General features: G+C 38.2%; 1 protein-coding gene across 1 annotated transcript in view; it reads right to left on the reverse strand.

Moving 5' to 3' along the window:
* EMCN (endomucin) overlaps window positions 1-18,458 on the reverse strand; it is a 96,900-nt gene that overhangs the window by 653 nt on the left and 77,789 nt on the right. Inside the window, exons 6-11 of the mRNA XM_023517045.1 lie at window positions 17,780-17,872; window positions 17,514-17,567; window positions 15,609-15,704; window positions 12,351-12,378; window positions 10,876-10,937; window positions 5,708-5,781 (exon numbers count right to left, since the gene is read on the reverse strand). Of these exons, the coding sequence (XP_023372813.1) occupies window positions 5,747-5,781; window positions 10,876-10,937; window positions 12,351-12,378; window positions 15,609-15,704; window positions 17,514-17,567; window positions 17,780-17,872 (368 nt within the window). The 3' untranslated portion in view covers window positions 5,708-5,746. The remainder of the gene's footprint in view (window positions 1-5,707; window positions 5,782-10,875; window positions 10,938-12,350; window positions 12,379-15,608; window positions 15,705-17,513; window positions 17,568-17,779; window positions 17,873-18,458) is intronic.

Genomic DNA, 18,458 nt, shown 5'->3' on the forward strand with positions numbered 1-18,458 from the left:
AGTAGCTGGGACCACAGGCGCCTGCCACAACGCCCAGCTATTTTTTGGTTGCAGCCATCGTTGTTGTTTGGCGGGCCTGGGCTGGATTCGAACCCGCCGCCTTGGGTGTACGTGGCTGGCGCCTTAGCCACTTGAGCCACAGGCGCCAAGCCGGGATTCTATTTCTTGATAAGAACTATGAGTAACTAGTTGACTTTTTTCCACCCTGTACAGTTACTTCAATGTCTGACAAGCATTTCTAAGTCAACATGCTTGAAAGGACAGTCTCTATATTGCTTCCTGAACCTGTTTCTCCTCACTGCCTAATCATAGTCTTTGTCATCTCCTCCATGACATGTCCAGGCACCCTGGCTGGAAACGTGGGTGTGTCTACAATTCTATTCTCCCTCATTCCCCACTCCCCACATCCTATCAGTCACCACATCTTTAGATTTTTATCCCACAGACATTTCTCTATTAGGTTCTGCCTCTTCATCTCCATCTCTACTGTAGCTGCAGCACTGATTTAAGCCCTTGTCACTCTGAAGTGGAATCCTGTAATAGCCCTGACTTCTCTGCTTCCAGTCTCACATTTTTTAAATTGGTTTTCCACGTTAAACACATGTGGTGTATATCAAGCATAAACCTTATCATATTCCTCTTCTGATGAAAGTCCTTAACTGTACCCTATTGCTAATAGGATGCAGCTTAAGATCTGTCGCTGGAGGTGACAATGTGAGTAACGGAGACATTTGTGGGCTACCTTCAGGCTTTGTTGCCATGTACTCAGCAGGTAGAAGAATGAGTCGGCATCCTGAGACTTCTGACCAGGAAGGCTGGCCAGACTTTTGGTTTTAGTATTTTGGGCTTTTCTTGTTTGCAGTATGGAAACAACTTTCTGTGTTGGTCTAACAAAGAGCAGGGGATGTAGGATTCTGTGCTCCAAGTGGGAAAGGGGCATTGGGCTGATCTGGCAGGGGTGAGTGGTGGTGTGCTGCTGATGGCAGTGCCAGTGGTTTGCTAGAGTCTGGCAAGAGCATGATGTGGGGGGTGGGATGGGGGCAGTGGCACTGGTGGTGGAGACCTGTACCCTGCTCTTCACGAGATAGTTGGTGGAGGCAGGTTCTTTGATGAGGATGGCTGTACTGTTGCCTTACACACTATGTATGCTATGGCCTGGTGGTAGTAGCCACAGAGTCCCTATCTAGTCTGAGGGTGTGGAGGACTTCAGGGGGGGCAGGGATCTCTGACTTCTTTCCAGAGCATCTGTGGCTGACAGATGGTCCAGCACATGCCAGAGCATGTTGTGGCAGAAGAAGTACCATCATTATAGGGATGATTGCAGACCAGGCCTCCTTCTCAAATACTGGACCAATTTCTTGGGTATGTTTTATACTCAGGGTCAGGGGGTGGTTTCTCAGAATGATAAATGACTTCTGAATGACAAATAATGAAAGAGGAAAGTTAGTGATTCACTCTAGCCTTGGGAAGCCCTTTATGATTTATTTTGGGAAACAAGGCTTCCCATGATCTACTCCCCTCAGTCTCTCTTCCCTGCCCTCTTGCCATTGAACTAGATTCTCTAGAGTGCTTCTCCCGCCATCTATAGTGAAGGAGTGGGTTGGTTTCTAAGAATATCTAATCAGTTACATATTTTTAAATATAATAACATTAATTGAATGTTGCAGCAATGCCAGATTTCTATAACCATTTTATTCCTTTCATATACCATGAAGTTTTACAGTTCTTTGCCTTTGGACTTGTCATTCCTTAAGCCTAGAAGATTTCTTTTCACCTGGGCTATACCTTGTGTGTGTGTTCTGTAAGTCTAAGCTCAAATACCATCTCTAAGAAATTTGTCATTAACTTGAGGGTATCATGTCTGTCTTTACATAGCACTATCTTATTTATCATAGTATATGAAAATTGTTTTTCTTTGCTTCTCTCCATTTCTATAGGCGTGTCATTAAAGAAACCTCTTTCTCTCCATATCTCCTCGAGGACAGCAACCATGTCATGTCCCTCTTTGTACCTGGCCCATCTGGGAAAGAATAAGGTCTCAGCCCCTTTGTGTTCGACTGAACCATCCTCCTCAGTATGTGAGTTTCCAAGCAAAGTCAAGAGTTTGTAGCATAGTTCAGCAGGTAAGCATCTAAATTTCTGTGAATTTCATAATGCTCATGATCAATATTATTTTAATAATTTTCTCAAAGGTAAGCCACCTACATAGGAACAAACTGGAATTTCATCAACATGCAGTTCACATTGACAATCTTTCTTAAGAAATGGATCTTGCTTCATTAGCTTTTTTTTCATGAGTTGACAGTCTCTGTTTGTATGTCTATACCAATATTAGTCCTTGCTTTACTTTATAACATATAATCCCTCTAAGATTCAGTGTGTTGGCTTCAATACTAATGATATAGGATCTAATAGTTAAGCTAAAATTTTGTAAATTCGTCATTCTCGTAATGAGTAAATGATTACTTTACAATAACATTTCATATTAGGTTTTTTAATGACACTGAAAACACTTTATAAACAAAGAATCATCATGGCTTTAGGAGAAAAGATCATTTGTCCTGGTTTTTTTGGTGAGGAATCCAGTGCAAAGTGCTATTAAGAAATTCATTCAGGGCTATAGAGTATCATCAGAAAATATAGTCAGCACTCTGTCTCCATGGGGGAAGCATCTGTAGGTTCAACCAACAATGAACTGAAAATATTCCAGAAAATAAAAAACCAGTACAACGATACAAAGCAATGCCAATAAAAATATAGTCTAACAACTATTTGTATATAATTTATATCAAATTAGGCACCTGCAGTAATGTAGAGGATATGTAAAGTCTATGGGAAGAGGCATGTGCATTATATGCAACCCTACACCATTTTATCTAAGGGGCCTGAGCCTCCACAGATTTTGGGATCTGCACAGGTTCTGGGACCACCCCTGCTACCCCGCCTGGTTACTGAAGGACAACTATAAATCTCCTTTACTTGTGATGTTTTCCTTTTGTTCTTGTTATTTCATTTTTAAATGAAAGACAAATAATTGGAAAACAAGTTAAGCTCTTCTGGAAGTTTACAGAGATGCTCTTAGATGTCAGAGTATCCTTGAGGAAAGTCCAAAATACAGGAAATTGTACCTGGGAGAAAAACAGGAATGTCTCACAATCTATACTGCTGGCGGCCTGCAGGATGGGACTTTCCAACAAGCTGCTAGAATATCCAGCGCTTCAGTTCTGAAACTGCCTTCCCTTCTCAGCCTGCAGGGGTCTTGCCATAGAAGGGAGGTGAGATCTATCTGTGAGGGAGCCCCCCGGGAGCGGTAGCTCCCTCCTTGACAACAGCCCAGTGTTGGTCGCAGAGCAGTCAAACAGCATCTGTTGGATTCTAAAATTGTTTCCTTTCCATTTAACTTTATGTCTTGGACGCGTTTGCTTGTTATTAAAAATATTCCAAGCATTATCTCTGCTAGTTGTATTATGTCATTGGGCAGAGTATAATTTATTTTATAATTTCTACATCATTGGGTATCTTAAGTGTTTCTAGATGTTTGCTACCATTCTTGTATACAAGTTCATGTTCCCATGTGTAAAGCTTTGTGGGGAGCAAGAACCCTAACTTAGAAGTATTTTGGAATTCCTATCTGCACTGCCAAATTACATTACATATAACAAAACAGATGATCAACATATGAAGCAGAAAGCATTAAATATATCTAGAATATTATGTTGAGGTGAAAAATTTTAGCATAGGTGATTATATTACTCTTTGATGTTGCATGCAGACTCAAAGACTTCTTTCTCTAAATCTTCTATGTCTGATGAATATATTCCTATTTATTCTGAAGTTGATTAGAAGTTTATTCTAAGTTGACATCTAACTTCTAGTTGACAACCTACAAAGCAATTGCTAACTAGTTTTTAAATTGGAAGTATAGAGATAGAAATATGTTAAAGAAAAAAGTAAGACAAATAGTAGAACTGACAGATGTCAAACTCATCATCATTATGTAATTCTAGAATTACACAGAAGAGCAACAAAAGTTATTTACTTTTTAAAATTAAAAAAACCCCCAAGAAATCAGAAGTTAGAGATATTTTTAAAAGTGCACAAATGGAAAGGAATGGGGGAATATTTCCTTCTGTTAGTTGGTTTGGGTCAACACTATGCCTTGCCTCCCACACACTTTCTTTTCTTTTTTTCTCCAACTGAACAGAAGATTGAATTCCAAGTTAAACATTTTTGTAATCTAGGTAGCCACTGGGTTGCAAAGCAAACATAGCTAATATAGAAGGAAGCTTTCCATGTACCAGCTGGGGCTAGACTGAATGTCACTGCTCAGCTTTCTAAACTCTGCATCTAGAAAATGTCCATCGCAAAAGGAAGGACACACACCCAGCTTTCTCATACGTTATTTCCCCGCAATTGCTGACCAGATAGGGGTGGAATTCTGTTCCTGATGTGTGGGTGGGATGCCCTCCTCCAGCTGTGTCTTCTGCTGCCAGCCAGAGAAGCACAGAAGGCCCTTTTGTCTAACAAGCAGCGGCTGAGTATCTGTGACAGCACTGCATCAGAGCTGGGCAGCGGACGGAGGCCGTGGACACGGCAATTACATTTCTCACCCTGGACACTCTACCCAAAGTGACTACCATAGTGGTCAGGCCAAGTCTGGACATGTATATATTTATTAATTTTGTTGCTTTTTTATTGTCAGTGGCCAAAGAGTAGATTCCTTTGCAGGTACTACAATACATCAAATAGCAATTATGAGTGCACTTAATCAATGCTTCTTGTAAAAAATAAAGTCAGAAGAACATTTTCTTACCCAGTTATGGAAAGTAAAAGGCAATCCTCTGCTGAGTTGGGAAGGTTAATTCCAGAGAAGTCCTGACATTGGCCTGAGCAATTTTACGATAATATGAAATGAACTTTCATTGCACTGACTCCTGATCAAGACATAGAACATGCTTTTGAGAAGCTTCTATTTTTTATTGATTAGCAATTATTATAAGTGAGATAGATCATTGGTGTCTGGTCTCATTGAGACTCCTACAGGGCTCTGTCACTTGGCTGATTGTATAGCAACAATACGCCTATGTGATCAGCTGAGTTAAGAAAACCTGGCTGAGATTGCATTTTAGGTCACCTTCATGTCCATAGTTCTTGGGCCCAGAAAGGGTATCCTCACATGACCTTAAAGAGAGAGAGGGCAACAGTACCTCCCTGTTAACTACTCTGAAACTCTTTTCTTGAGCTAGACTTTGGCTGTGATGCACATCTTTAATGCAACTTCTATATACTAAAAGGATATACTATCCTTTTTTTATAAAAAATACTAAATTTTCAAGCATTGTCACTTGTGTCCTGTGAGTCTTTGTTAGTAACAGATGTCTGTCTACCTGCTAAAGTTGATGTGTGTCTGCTGGCCCAGGTAAAGGTAGATTGCATTAATAAGGAAATATTATCAACTGGCAGAAAGAGAAATTGTGTCCTTCCTTCGACAGGCAAGGCAATTGGACAAATCTACAACCACCCAAAGATCCATTTTTCTGGCCACTTTTCATAGAGTTTGTTTTTAGATAAATAGACAATGCTGGTTTCACTGACACAAGCCATTAACTTTTCAGCTTATAAAAGCCTTTAAAAATAATCTAAGCTGCAGCGAGCTAACACAACAGATATTAATGAGCATCTCAGTGAATGAAATTAGGGAACTTACATATTTATTGCCTAGTTGTAGGGAGGATTCATCAAGTTGTCAGTTCTTGCTTTTTCCTTGTGCAGAGTGCTCACCTAAGAACAGAAGATATGTTTTGATCTACAAGCTCAGAGAGTGACTGGAGATGAAAATAAAGTTTGTTGGCTTGCTTTTAGTTTTTCAGAAAGCCCAATTATTCTGCAAGATTGTCATCAGAGCCACAATTTGCCTTTTGGTATAGCCTAGAAATGACTCACGAAGATTTATGGGCTTTTCTCTGACATCCCCCATTTTTACCCTAAAGGACAATGCTTATAACTCCCTGGGGGTGGAGGTGAGTTGGGAGATGGTAATAGCAGAGAGCCCCTGGGAAATGAGTGACTGATTTTCAGTTGTTACGTGAGCTGGTTTTGCTAAGCAAACCCATATCCTATATTTAAAGTGCCATTTTATCAGGAAGACATTTTAGGGTCCTTCTGTTTAATTCAATGAGAGTTTTGTGAAAATGAATTTATGGGCCAACATGGACACTTTAGTGACATAGAGACAAGCACAGACAATATTATGCAAAATTACAGAGCTTTATCGCCCTCCAATATAAAGGTAAATATTAACCTGGGATGATAGCAAGCTAAGAGGCCCCAAGCATTTTTTGCATGACACTTGGATCTGTGACATTTTTCACATTACCTGTGTCCTTCAACCAAGTATCAACATTAGTCACACTATATAAAAGCAATATAGGTCAAAATCTGCAGCTTAGAATAAATGTCATCATTTGGATCCAGCTTTTGTTTGCCAGTGGTTAGGAACCCTATCCTCTGGGAGATCTGGATGTCACCTGTTACTTACACAATCGTGGAATAATAAATAAGCACCAGAGACATATGGGGCAAGTAAATGCAGAACCCTTCATCAAATGCCGCTTAGAGCCTGTGCTCTGAGAAACACCAGGCCCAGTGTGGCAGCCCCCACAGCCCCTCTCACCTGGCAACTTCTTGTGCAATATTATTTGCTGTGAAAAAGACACAGTATCTGCCTGGAACCCAGGGCTATGAATCCCAGGAATGAAAGGTCAATAAAAGAAACATTTATTGAACCCCTGCTGTCTGCCTGAAGTCATGTAAAGCAAATCGTGTGAAAATCTTTAAAATCCTTAATACCTTTTCAAAATTGAAACCTGTCTAATTGAACCTAGAAAATGCTGGAGATGCTTCATAACAATGTGATTTTCGTAACACTTATCATGATGATATCTGTGGTGAAAGCAAACAAAACACACACCTGGGGAAAAAAACAACTGGAAGGAGATATACTAGATGCCAGTAGTGGTTGTATCAAGGTTGTATCACGTGAATAGCTTTAAGTTTTATTTTCTAGTCTCTTTCTAAATGCTATTGTTTCTATTTTTCATTATGCATAATGGGATCAAATATTAAAATGGTTTTTTAAGCCATGAAGCAACACTGTAGGGCAGTAATATGTGTCAGCTTGCCAAATAAACAATATGTTAGGATGGAGGAAAGACCATTTACTGCTGGATAGTCAAGTGAGCCGTGGAGGGAACGCAGAGAGTGAGACAAATGTTGAAGGGTGGAGGAAACAGAAGATGAATCTAGGTATGGTTGTGTACATCTGGGGATGTTTGCTCATTTTTACCCATTTGTTCATTTTTTTTTCTTTATGAACAAGTTTTATTTGCAAAAAAAAAATAAAACAGATGATTATGTATTGAATGAATAATTATCATACTAGACTATTATAATTAGCTCTTAGTATACCAATCATACATGAATCGTATGTGATGACTGAGAGGGGGCAGTGAGAGTTATAAAGGAAAGCTTGAGCTCATCAGGGAAGACAGTATGGGGAAGGATCTGAATGAAGTTTGGGGTAGTAAGAGGTAGAGAAGGCTAGCACCCCATGGGAGTCTAAGAGGATTGAACTTAGGTAACATGAGTTTATCGGAGTCCCTAAGCAAAGAAATATGACAATGAACTTAGATCTGCTTTTTCTTCCTCTAAATTGTTCAGAATAAACTAATGCTTCCAAAATAGGTTCTGGGATAGAATGTTTTCCTTCTTCTATGGAGTCTCATATTCTCTAATTTATTATAAAAAAGTTTTCTTCATAATACTTATGCCTTTACATACGTGGATTCAAAGTAAGATAATGTGTTTTAACTTTCTGATATGTGACGTAAGTGATGACATTTAAGATGCATCAGGTTATGTATATATTTTTCACTCAATCATGGTCATGTTTAATTTGACAAGATTTCTTACTAAAGCGGAGCTTCATATGTTCTTATAAAGAACTCCTTGTTCTGCCACATTTAATTCTTTTCTGAAATCATCTTCTTATACCCTAGTAGGCCTTTTCTTTTACACTAAAGAAAGCTCCACAATGTGTCTGAGCTTCATTTTCAGCAAAAGAGCTTCTCTGAAGGAGAACATGTTTAAAGACAGCAGAGAGTAAGGGTGGATGAACATCTAAGAGGAGGTATTCTGTGGCCTAATCAGAGGAAAAGGATTTGGTGACAAGGAACTGTCTTCTTAGGAGAAAATGATCAGCACTCTAACCATTGCCCATCAAAGCTCTAGAAACTCAGAAAATGTAGTATCCACTGCCATTCTCCCTGAAGGGGTGTTACTGCAGAAGTCTGTTCCCTTGGAAACATTACCTATTTGCTTCTACAATGATGCTATTTATTTCCAGATAAAAGTCCAGAGTTTCTAGATTGAAGTAATGACAAATTCAAGTAATACTTATGGCCACTGAAGCTTCAAATTTCATGAATTAACTCTATATTTCTTAGGCCATGAAACAAATATGAAAAATTCTAACAATCATCAATTTTGAGTGATGGATAGCCTGATACCTGTTCTATCAAATCCCTTTCTGTATTTTTAAAATTTCTAAAAATTTTTATGTAGGCGATGGTAAAAACATTGTACTAAACTTGTGAACTAATATTAAACTTAATCATTTCAGGTTTTGTTCTAGTTATATTTTAGAAAAGATGTAAGTATTAGGCAAATATAAGTAAAAAAGAAGATGAATAATATAACTTAAATGTGGTAAGCGTAGTTTTGTAAATAAAACATATTTGAAAAGTTTTTAAATGCCATGGGAACAGATTCATTTTAGGAGCCAATCAAATCCTGTTAATGATAAAGTTTAATACAAGTTGTGGTAGTAAAGAAACATTTGGAGATCATTATGTCTTAGAGTATAAATCCTGGGTATTGAATCACCAATTTCAGTCTTTCTCTTTCACCGAATATTTTCCATGGTAATCAGCTGGGTTGACCTTTGAGAAGTTATTTTGTTAAAAACAATATGATTCCTAAATTGGAAGTTGGCTGAAATAAAATGCTAGAAAACACTTCTTATTATTTTGATAACAGACAGTATCTCCTCCCTAGTCCTGTGGCCTGACAAGTTACTTATGCAGAAAGGGAAACTTGGAAGGTTAAGGGCTAAGGGTTTATGTAACTATCCCTCTGTGGTCTATTCCACTCACCACTGCGATCACTATGAGAATGGAAGATAGCCCACATAGGATTTTCTCTAGGCCTCAAAGAAGGGTACACTATTAAATTCACAACTAAACACCACAAGATTCTCAGTTTTTTCCCTCCCAGAGGCCGTGAGTCTAGTGTCTGTCATCATTTCCCTGCTAGACATGGATAGTTGGGCTGCAGGGGTCCGGATGCCAGCACCCTCCTCCCTAGGGGATTAGGGGGTCCTGCACAGAGGCTACTCCCAGATGTTGCCTGACACCCCAACCCACAGCCCAGAGAGCCTAGGAGAACAGCAGAGTGTGTTGATTAAAGTCCTAAGGGAGTGAGGAAGTTACTGTGATTCCTGCTTACAAGTCATGGGCAGATACTGAAAACTTTTCTTGATCAATGATATAGCCACACTCAGGGTCTCTCATGAGCCTATTTGAAACTGGTTCACATTTAGCCTGCTTATCTAATTTCTGGCCCCTTTCCCTGACCTAGTAGAATAGGCCTGGTTCCTTAGTCAAGGCTGTGAGTGGCTTCTAACCATTGTATGAATGAATCTGGCTCCTTTGCCATTTTGGATGGGTACTCCTGAAATAAAAAGTAGTGTAGGAATAAGGGATATGCATGCATCAAAGAGTGAGAGAGTATGAGAATGAAGGATGTCTCTTTTAAAAGGAGTCTTCCAGGAGGGGTTTGGGCACATCTGTGCAGGCCTCGGGGTCCCTTAGTTCTGCAGCTCTTCTGTTTGCCTGTTGTGGTTTGTTTTAGTTTGAATTTCCTATTTAAACTGGAGCCATATTAAACTTTCGATAGCCTGATCTTGATTTGAGATGATATTTATAGCTTTCTGTTTTACAAAATTGTTTTTAGCTACTAGAAATACTTATACTGTAGTTTATCATTCTGTAGCTCTCACTTTACATAACACATGCATTCTTGGACTATTTTGCATAAATAAAACAGGGAGGGGGGTAGAATATTATAAATATATTACCGTAACATGATATTTAAATTAGAGCCACATGGATTGTTTTGTAAAATTAATACTTACTTTTATTTTACTGTTTTGTGATGTCAACGTTTTAAATATCTGCTCTACTCAAAAAAGAAAAATATCTGTGATTTTTTTTATTTTTAAAAGATATCCAGCATCTCCTTCTTTATTGTTGTTGATACAAATACAATTTGTACAAATAATATAAATATGTGACAAATTGGATAAAGAAATGCAAATTTATCAGCAGGATATTATTGAGAAGCTCAACTAAAATTATATGAAATGATTTAAAACATGATTTACATTTTCACTGATGACTATGTCCTGGTTCTAGTTGACTTTACACAGACTTTACCAACAATGAAACAAGACAACAATAATAAAAAAATGAACAACCTTAGTGCTTTTTCTACCTCTCCTGCCTACAAATTAGGAAATCTCCCTAGCCACCCTCCATTCACTAGACAGCCACCCCAAAAGGCCAGGTAGTACAATATTCTTATCCAAAATGGCATTTCGGGGGCTCATTTTTTTCTTCATAGGACAATGTTGCATTTATTAAGAGTTACTAATTGACTATTTCTAAGGAACTTGTGCTTTTTGGCTATGTTTCACATGAACAAAATCCAAGGCCAGAGTTTGATTTTGAGATAACCACTTTTCATCTGGGAACTTACCAGACTCGTGAGAAATTGTCTTAACAGTGAGAAGCTTCACACTCTCTTTATCGGACTGAGGTCTATTTGAAACAGAAAACATTAGTTAGCACCAGAGAAATTAGCATGGTGTGTCTGTGAAGGAAGGTGAACATGACACAGACCCAGTGAAGGAGAGACCCGCGTACATGTAGTTTTGTGTATTTCTATGGCAAAACCATTGTCTCTTCAAATGCACATACACTTTTTAGCACTTCACATGTTTTCTGGAATTGAGCCAGTGAATCCCTGTCACTCTGTTCCAGTGGTGATCACCACATGAATTAAAAATTAATACGTGTTATGTGAAACACTTGTCACTGGTCCACATTGCTCACGTCTCCGATTTTGATTTATGAAGGGAAGAATACAGAAATGTTTCCAAGCCTTTTTAGGCTGCTGCTGAGTTCTGGAGATACTGCTTTTCACACAGCCCTGAGATACTGCAGTATCGTGACTAAACTGTCTATTTTAACCAAGAGTTCTCACCTATCCCAAATGGTTTCAAACCTTAACTCCTGAGGTATCTTAAGAGCCTGTATTTTTAATTCAGGTGGGTAGGTAATCTAAGGATATTATTTCCAATGTAACCTGATAAAACACAAAAACACTTATGTAAAGACAGGCTACAAATTGAGGTCACCAGAGAAAACCACAGGATTTGTTTTGAGCAGGAAAACAATTCATCATGTCTCTCTGCAGCACCCTGGTCTGACGGTTGCCTGGACTGTGAACAACTTCTTTGTTTCAGTCAAGCTGAAGTAGGGTAACCATCTACTGTTCAGTTAAAGCCACTCAGAATCAGCTCAAGGCAGAGGCACAATTATTACCTGTGATAAACATACTGAAAATTTCACTGGGAAAACTATTTTAAAACTCTAGGTATGTTTTCTATGATACTTTTCCTCATAGTTATACTCATTCTTCTACTTCTTCATTTATTCTTTTTTATTTCCCATTTTACCACTTTTTTTTTTGCAGTTTTTGGCTGGGGCTGGGTTTGAACGTGCCACCTCTGGCATATGGGGCTGGAGCCCTACTCCACAGGCGCCACCCCCATTTTACCCCTTTTTCTTGGCCAAAGAGCAATCTTCTCTTTTACTTGTTGGAATTTCTCTGTTAAATAACTTTGAAAAACATTTAGCCAAAGCCAAGATAGGAGATTGGACAATTGAGTTTGTGAACTCCTCCTAGAAAAAGTGCTACATACCTCACTGCTGAATTTCACTGTGGGTACCAGATGGCCAAGGGGGGAGTACTTCAGAGATGACCATAGTGATACTGAGCAATGAGGTATGTAGCACTTTATCTAGGGTGAGTTTGTAAACAGAAGTGGCACAATTTTTTTTTTTTTTTAAGAAAACAGGACAAATGGAGTAAATAGAGGATCAATAATTTTTCCTGTGTATTCAGTGGCATCAGATCATCGGGAAGAAAAATGATGCAGCCTTACTTACTGATCATTTCCATTTTCCTGCGTAGTGCCTAGAAGAGAGACATGTTATTAGAATCGCTAGGAGCTTGGCTGCCAAAAACCTGAGATCCCTACTGTTTTCTGAGCAGAGATGCTTCTAAAACCAACTTTAAATTGTTTCATTCCCCCCGCAGACCATTTCCTCAGCTGTGGTTAACACTCATCCTGACATTCACGGCATAGTCCTAATTGGATCAACTCCACTGAACTGAGTTCTAGACTAATTTTGATCTTGCAGCTTCATGTCACTATGTGAAGCTGCTGTCTATTACTGCGCATCCTGCAGACATCAGAGAATGTCTCGATTCATTTCAAGATCTCTGAAAAACTTGTCTTCAAAGTACTGAATTACATTTCCATACCAAAGAATTGAGTTTTCCACTTTCTTTGCTACATTGTTCTTTCTTGGGTCATAAATCACTGTTTGCGGTGATATTGTTTCTAGTTGCATCTTAAACTCACTGATTTAGCTTCTCAAAAAAGCCCTGCAAAATGTCACTCAGGCTACTCACTGAAACTCATCTTTTGTGCTCTTTGACAGGTTGCTTCACACGTGTCTGGTAGAAAAGTCCTTGGGTTTAGAGTGAGAACTCAGAATGACTCATTCTGTACAGGGACATGGCCTCTCTGGAATGGATGCTGGTGGTTAAACCTTGCAATAGTCTGTGGCCAATTAGGCCACTGTTTCATGGGATTGCTTAACCTTCCCCTTGTTTTGCTCCTGCTTTTGCTCTGGTTTTATTCCATTGCTGCTCGGCTCCTGTGTGTTTGGATTTCCTATCATATCTCACCTACCCCTTACCACTGGACATACCCTTTGAATACAATTCTCTTGGCTTTGACCGTGCTTGTTTTATAAAGACCTTGCCTTCCACTAATATATTTCATGCTTCTATTTCTGCCACCTTGACTAAGATACCTCATCATAACTTTTAATCCCTAGGATTTAACCCATGTCACCATTTGCTGTTCATCAACTGGATTTAACCTTGTCTTCTCTCCACCAGTAGGATTTTAATAGCATTTTTTGATTCCTGTGTCATATATAGTATCATCCATGATGATCATAGCCCTGTTACAAAATGAACTGATGTTTTTTGTATGCCTGTTTTAATGTTTTCCTTAGGATATGGTAATGATGCATACATTAACAGCTAAATGCGTACCAATGTAGTACTTTCTACATATATACAGTTCTTACTTGGTCAAAGCTAAGCCTAGGTAAGCCTAGTTTCATACTAAAATCTCTGATTCATATTGTCTTCCTAAAAGCAGAGTGAGATTTCTAATTTTCTGAACTTAATAAAGTCTCACCCACATACGTGAAGAATGATTAACTGTGAGTGTTTAATGGTGCTAATTTAATAACAATGATGTTGTAAATTCTGTTAACAAATTCTAAAACAATGCTGAAAATTCAACAGTAACCAAATAGATTTGGTTAATTGTAAAATTGCCAAACTTCATTTTAAAATTCTATATATTTTGAGAATAACTCTCCAGAATGATAGGAATTTTATACATCTGTAGAGTTCTCTTCAATGGAAAATGTTAACTTTTTTTTAATTAATGTATTTTCAAATCTTCCTATGCAAAGCAATTTTTTAAGAACAGGATATTTTAATAAATGGTCTCAGTACACTAGTTTTTACCTATCTTTTATATGCAACACCCACAGGCCTCAATTTGGATGGCTAATTTTCCATAAAAGATAGGACTGGTAGTTTAGAAACTTGGAGAAATTAAACTGATTTATAAAAATGTTATTTGCCAGCTTGGCATCTGTAGCTCAACGGCTAGGGCGCCAGCCACATACACTGGAGCTGGAGGGTTCAAACCCAACCCAGGCCTGCCAAACAACAATGGCAACCACAACGAAAAGAAAAAAAGCCAGGCATGTGGCGGGTGCCTATGGTCCCAGCTACTTGGGAAGCTGAAGCAAGAGAATCGCTTAAGCCCAAGAGTTTGAGGTTGCTGTGAGCTGTGACACAATAGCACTTTACTAAGGGTGACATAGTAAAACTCTGTCTCAAAAAGAAAAAAATGTTATTTCTCTCTGAAAATGGGTAAGAAAACATATTTCAGACATTATTACATTTTTCACTCACTCCCAAAGGGAAAAACATTGGTTTTTATGTTGTTATTGTTCTTCTTCTTTTCCACCAATGCTAAATAAACACTGTTGTTTTGGTCTCCTAACTTCCCCTTGCACTGCTGTGATCGTGAGTCACACCATCCCTGTGGTGCACAGTGAGGGGCTGGCCTCAGGAACAGCACTCATTCCGTCCTGGGGAACACTGTCCATGGGGTAAACAGAGACTAATGAGGCTTATAGATCTTATAAATATAACCAGTTTTTACCTTTTAATATGAGACTTAGGTAGAGTTTTGTTTGGTGCAATATTTAGAATCAAAGTGGGGAAAGGGATCTATTTTATTCAACATTTAAAAATTTAACTCAACAAATTATCTGATACAGGTCTTCTGAACATTGTATACAATGCGATGCAATGTGAACAGTATGTAGTTTGTGACTTGGAGGGGAGTTTCCTGACTTTCAGGGGAGCCAGGTGCATAAAGAAGTAACTATACCATAGTATGATCCATTTAATCAACAAATTCTCTGCAATTAAAATTAAAGAACAATCCATACCATTTGAAAAAGTGATCTCTTGTAAAAATATGGAGTAAATTGGTGTTGGAGTCAGTTCCTAATGGGTAAAGTTGGAGATTTGGTGGGTTGTAGAAGCCAAGAGGTGGGCTGGACTTTGCAGGAGAGGGAAGAGTATGTATGAAGGCATCAGGACATGACACTGCTTGACACCACCAGGGCTGGCTTCTGGAACAGAAAGATAGACTGGCACTAAGATACCACAGGGTCTGCTAAGCCATGAAGCTGAAGGGAGATTCAGGTGCAGGGTTTAGTAAAAATTGATCCAAAATGTATGGGATGGAAGAAAGACTGAAAAATAGTGAACAATATATGAATACAGTAGGGAAACTAGTTAATAATTATTTATCAACATTGGGTCACCAGTTGTGACAAATATACCATTCTAACATATTAGTAGTAAGAGAAACTTAGATACGGGGTATATAAGAACTCCCTGTATTATCTTTGTAACTTTTCTGTAATTTTTTTTCTGTAACTCTGCTTTCCCTTTAAGAGTTTAAAGTCAGTTTGAACTGGGCGTATGTTCATTTTCCTTCCAGAAACACAAAACAAAACATTTTTACATACCTGGATCTGTCTTCCAGCACATTCGATACAGACCCACCACAACAAACACTGAAAGTGTTATTACGATCAAAGCAATAACCACCGGCAAAATAATGCCTAAAAAGTATTGGAGAAATGGTCAGTTAAAGTGGCCATTGAATTTCACATCGATCATTTACTAAGTGAGCCAAAACTTGCATGCTTTCTTCTTTCAACAGCATTTTATTAGAAACATTGTATTTTAGGGAGAGATTTATCTGATTCAAGGGTTCTGTTCTTGTCATTTCTGACATATCCACTTGATGTCAGTCTTGTAACCTTTCTGAAACAAAATGCCAAGCCTAGGAGAGAGTTCCTCCATCTTCCTGGAGACCAGAGGAGTGAGGAGATGGAAGACTGAAGGGCCAGAAGGTGTCCACTAGATTATAATGAAACCTACATTCCCACTTTATATTCCTTAGTGCTTTATGCATGTAATGAAGTTACTGGAAAAAATACATATAGTCCATTTGGGACTGCTCTAGTCCTAATGCTGGCTTTCTGAAAAACTCCCAAATATCCTTCTATGATAATGCCTTAATACTAGGAAACACAGAAAATAATGTGGATCTTGCAGGAGACATGATTCTTAAAAACGAACACCAGGGTTCAGGAGAGGGGTGTGTGTCTCTGTGTATGCACGCATGTGTGTGTGAATAAGTGTTGCTGTAGTGACTTAGCATGTTTTTATTAAGAGGAAGTTTTTTGCTGGCTTTTCTGGAGTCTACCCTCTGTTCTGATGGTCATTTTCTGGGTTAAAAAACTGTAAAGATGAAAGCAAGCAAGTTGTCATAAGGACACAGCTAGTGGAAGTTAAGGTTACTATTTAATTAAATAGTTTCACCTATTAGCATAGTACTCCTTGTATATTAGTGAGGTGGTGAGAATAGTTCCCCAATTTGTTTGTAGAGTGGTTTACACTTCCACTGTCAGGGTTAAATATTTGTTTTAGTAAGTTCTGCTGATTTCATTATAAATCTTAAATGAAGTCATTATAGCCTCCTAAAACGAAGACACTATGACTCAGCAGATCAATAATTTCTATGGTGACTTATTTAATGGAAGGCTTTACATAAAGCTAAAAACAATCTTTTATGATTGCAGCTTTATATATATTCATCTTAGTCCTAATTGCTAAGGAAACTATTTTATATTCTGTTTTCAGTCTTACCATGTATAGTACATTTTAATACTAAATGGAGTATTTTTTAAAGGTAATTTTTTAATGGTAAGATAATGTTCTGTCGAGGCAAAAATTCATTTTTTAGTATAATTTAATTATTTTATTTAAAAATATTTACTTGACAAATAAAGATGGAATATATTCAAGGTATGACATGATGATGTGGAAATTATTCATTTTTTATAGGGATCTCTGCCTGTGGATCCCTTGGCTTATCTGGAATCAGTCCTATAGAATCATACTTGGCTCTTGGTGGTAATTGCTTAGCACTAAGATAAGAAAAAAATCATCAAGATGTGCTTTATTGTATATGGTCATTATGACCAGACTTGTAGAAAATTTTCAAGGCAGGCAGCTGTTAGATAGGATTTTAATGGGATTACACGTTCAGTAAAGTTAAGAAAAGACTGTTCTAATAGGGGTGGCCAGCTTGCAGCCCTCAGGTTGTGTGAGGATCACGTGTGGACACTTTTGCTTATTTTGGTGGTGGATATCATGAAAATTATGCATAGACCTTCTTTATTTGCTCATCAGCCTTTATTAGTGCTTTTATGTTTAATATGTGGCCCACGATAACGCTTCTTTTTCCAATGTGGCACAGAGAAGACAAAAGGTTGGACACCCCCAAATCCCTTCCCTTCATTGGTCACATTCAGACATTCTGCTTATCTACTGCCATGAATGAAGACGTGTCTGTTACTCACTGGAATAAGAGGGGCTGGTTGTAGGAGAGCTTGCATTTTTTCCATCCTCAGTGCCTATCATTTTAAGAAAGAAAAAAAATAAGAACAAGTCACCTTGATGTGTGCCAGTCAGAAGAAACTGTGATTTATAAGTATGAAAGTGCAAATACTGAAAATTCTGTCTCATTCTGACAGCTCTTTGTTTTGTGAATCAACATGGGTTGAGCTTTCTTGGTGAAGAAGGGCCAAGTAGAACAAGTTTCCACTTAGGCTCACAGAAATCATACCTTGAGACGGCAAGAGATTTTCTGTAACTGTAGTTGACACTGAGGGTAATGTGCTGGTTTTAGAATGCGATATATCTGGTTGTGGAGTTTTGCCTGTAGGAAAATATAAATCTGGGGTCAGATTATGGTATTTACTCTTCATTCCAGATTTCTCTGCATATCCAAACAGTTTGCATTTCGGAAGATAGGTGTAAACTTTTATTACAGAGAAATAGGTGGCATATAATAGTACCATTAAACCAAAAGTTCATCTATCTTCCTGGAATGATGACCAAACTTGAAATCAAATTTAGTCACAACCTAAGTATCAGGATTTTCTTGGCCTAAGAATTGGCCAAGAAAACACGAGGAAGCTTTTTAGCTTAGGCTACAGCCTGTATAATATGCTGCATGCAATTCTTGTGGATCCCATCTAAACAACAGCATTATTCAAATTTCAGATATTATAGCTTTAGATAATTGTGAGTTTTTCCATCATACATGCTTAAAATAAGCATGGCTGGAGAAAATTTCAAATTTTATGATATTTCCCAGTGGTTAGAAAGAAAAGATCAGAATTGAGGCTTTGCTTAGAAGATTGAAGGGGGAGGGGAGTCAAAGAAGACTCCTTCATTTTTATTTCTAATCCAGGGGCTATTTATACGGTGTGCCTTATCTAGAACAATTACCACTCAGTTGC

This window comes from Otolemur garnettii, unplaced genomic scaffold (assembly GCF_000181295.1).
Source record: "Otolemur garnettii isolate 467f Iridium unplaced genomic scaffold, OtoGar3 scaffold00103, whole genome shotgun sequence".
Classification (NCBI taxonomy): Eukaryota; Metazoa; Chordata; class Mammalia; order Primates; family Galagidae; genus Otolemur; species Otolemur garnettii.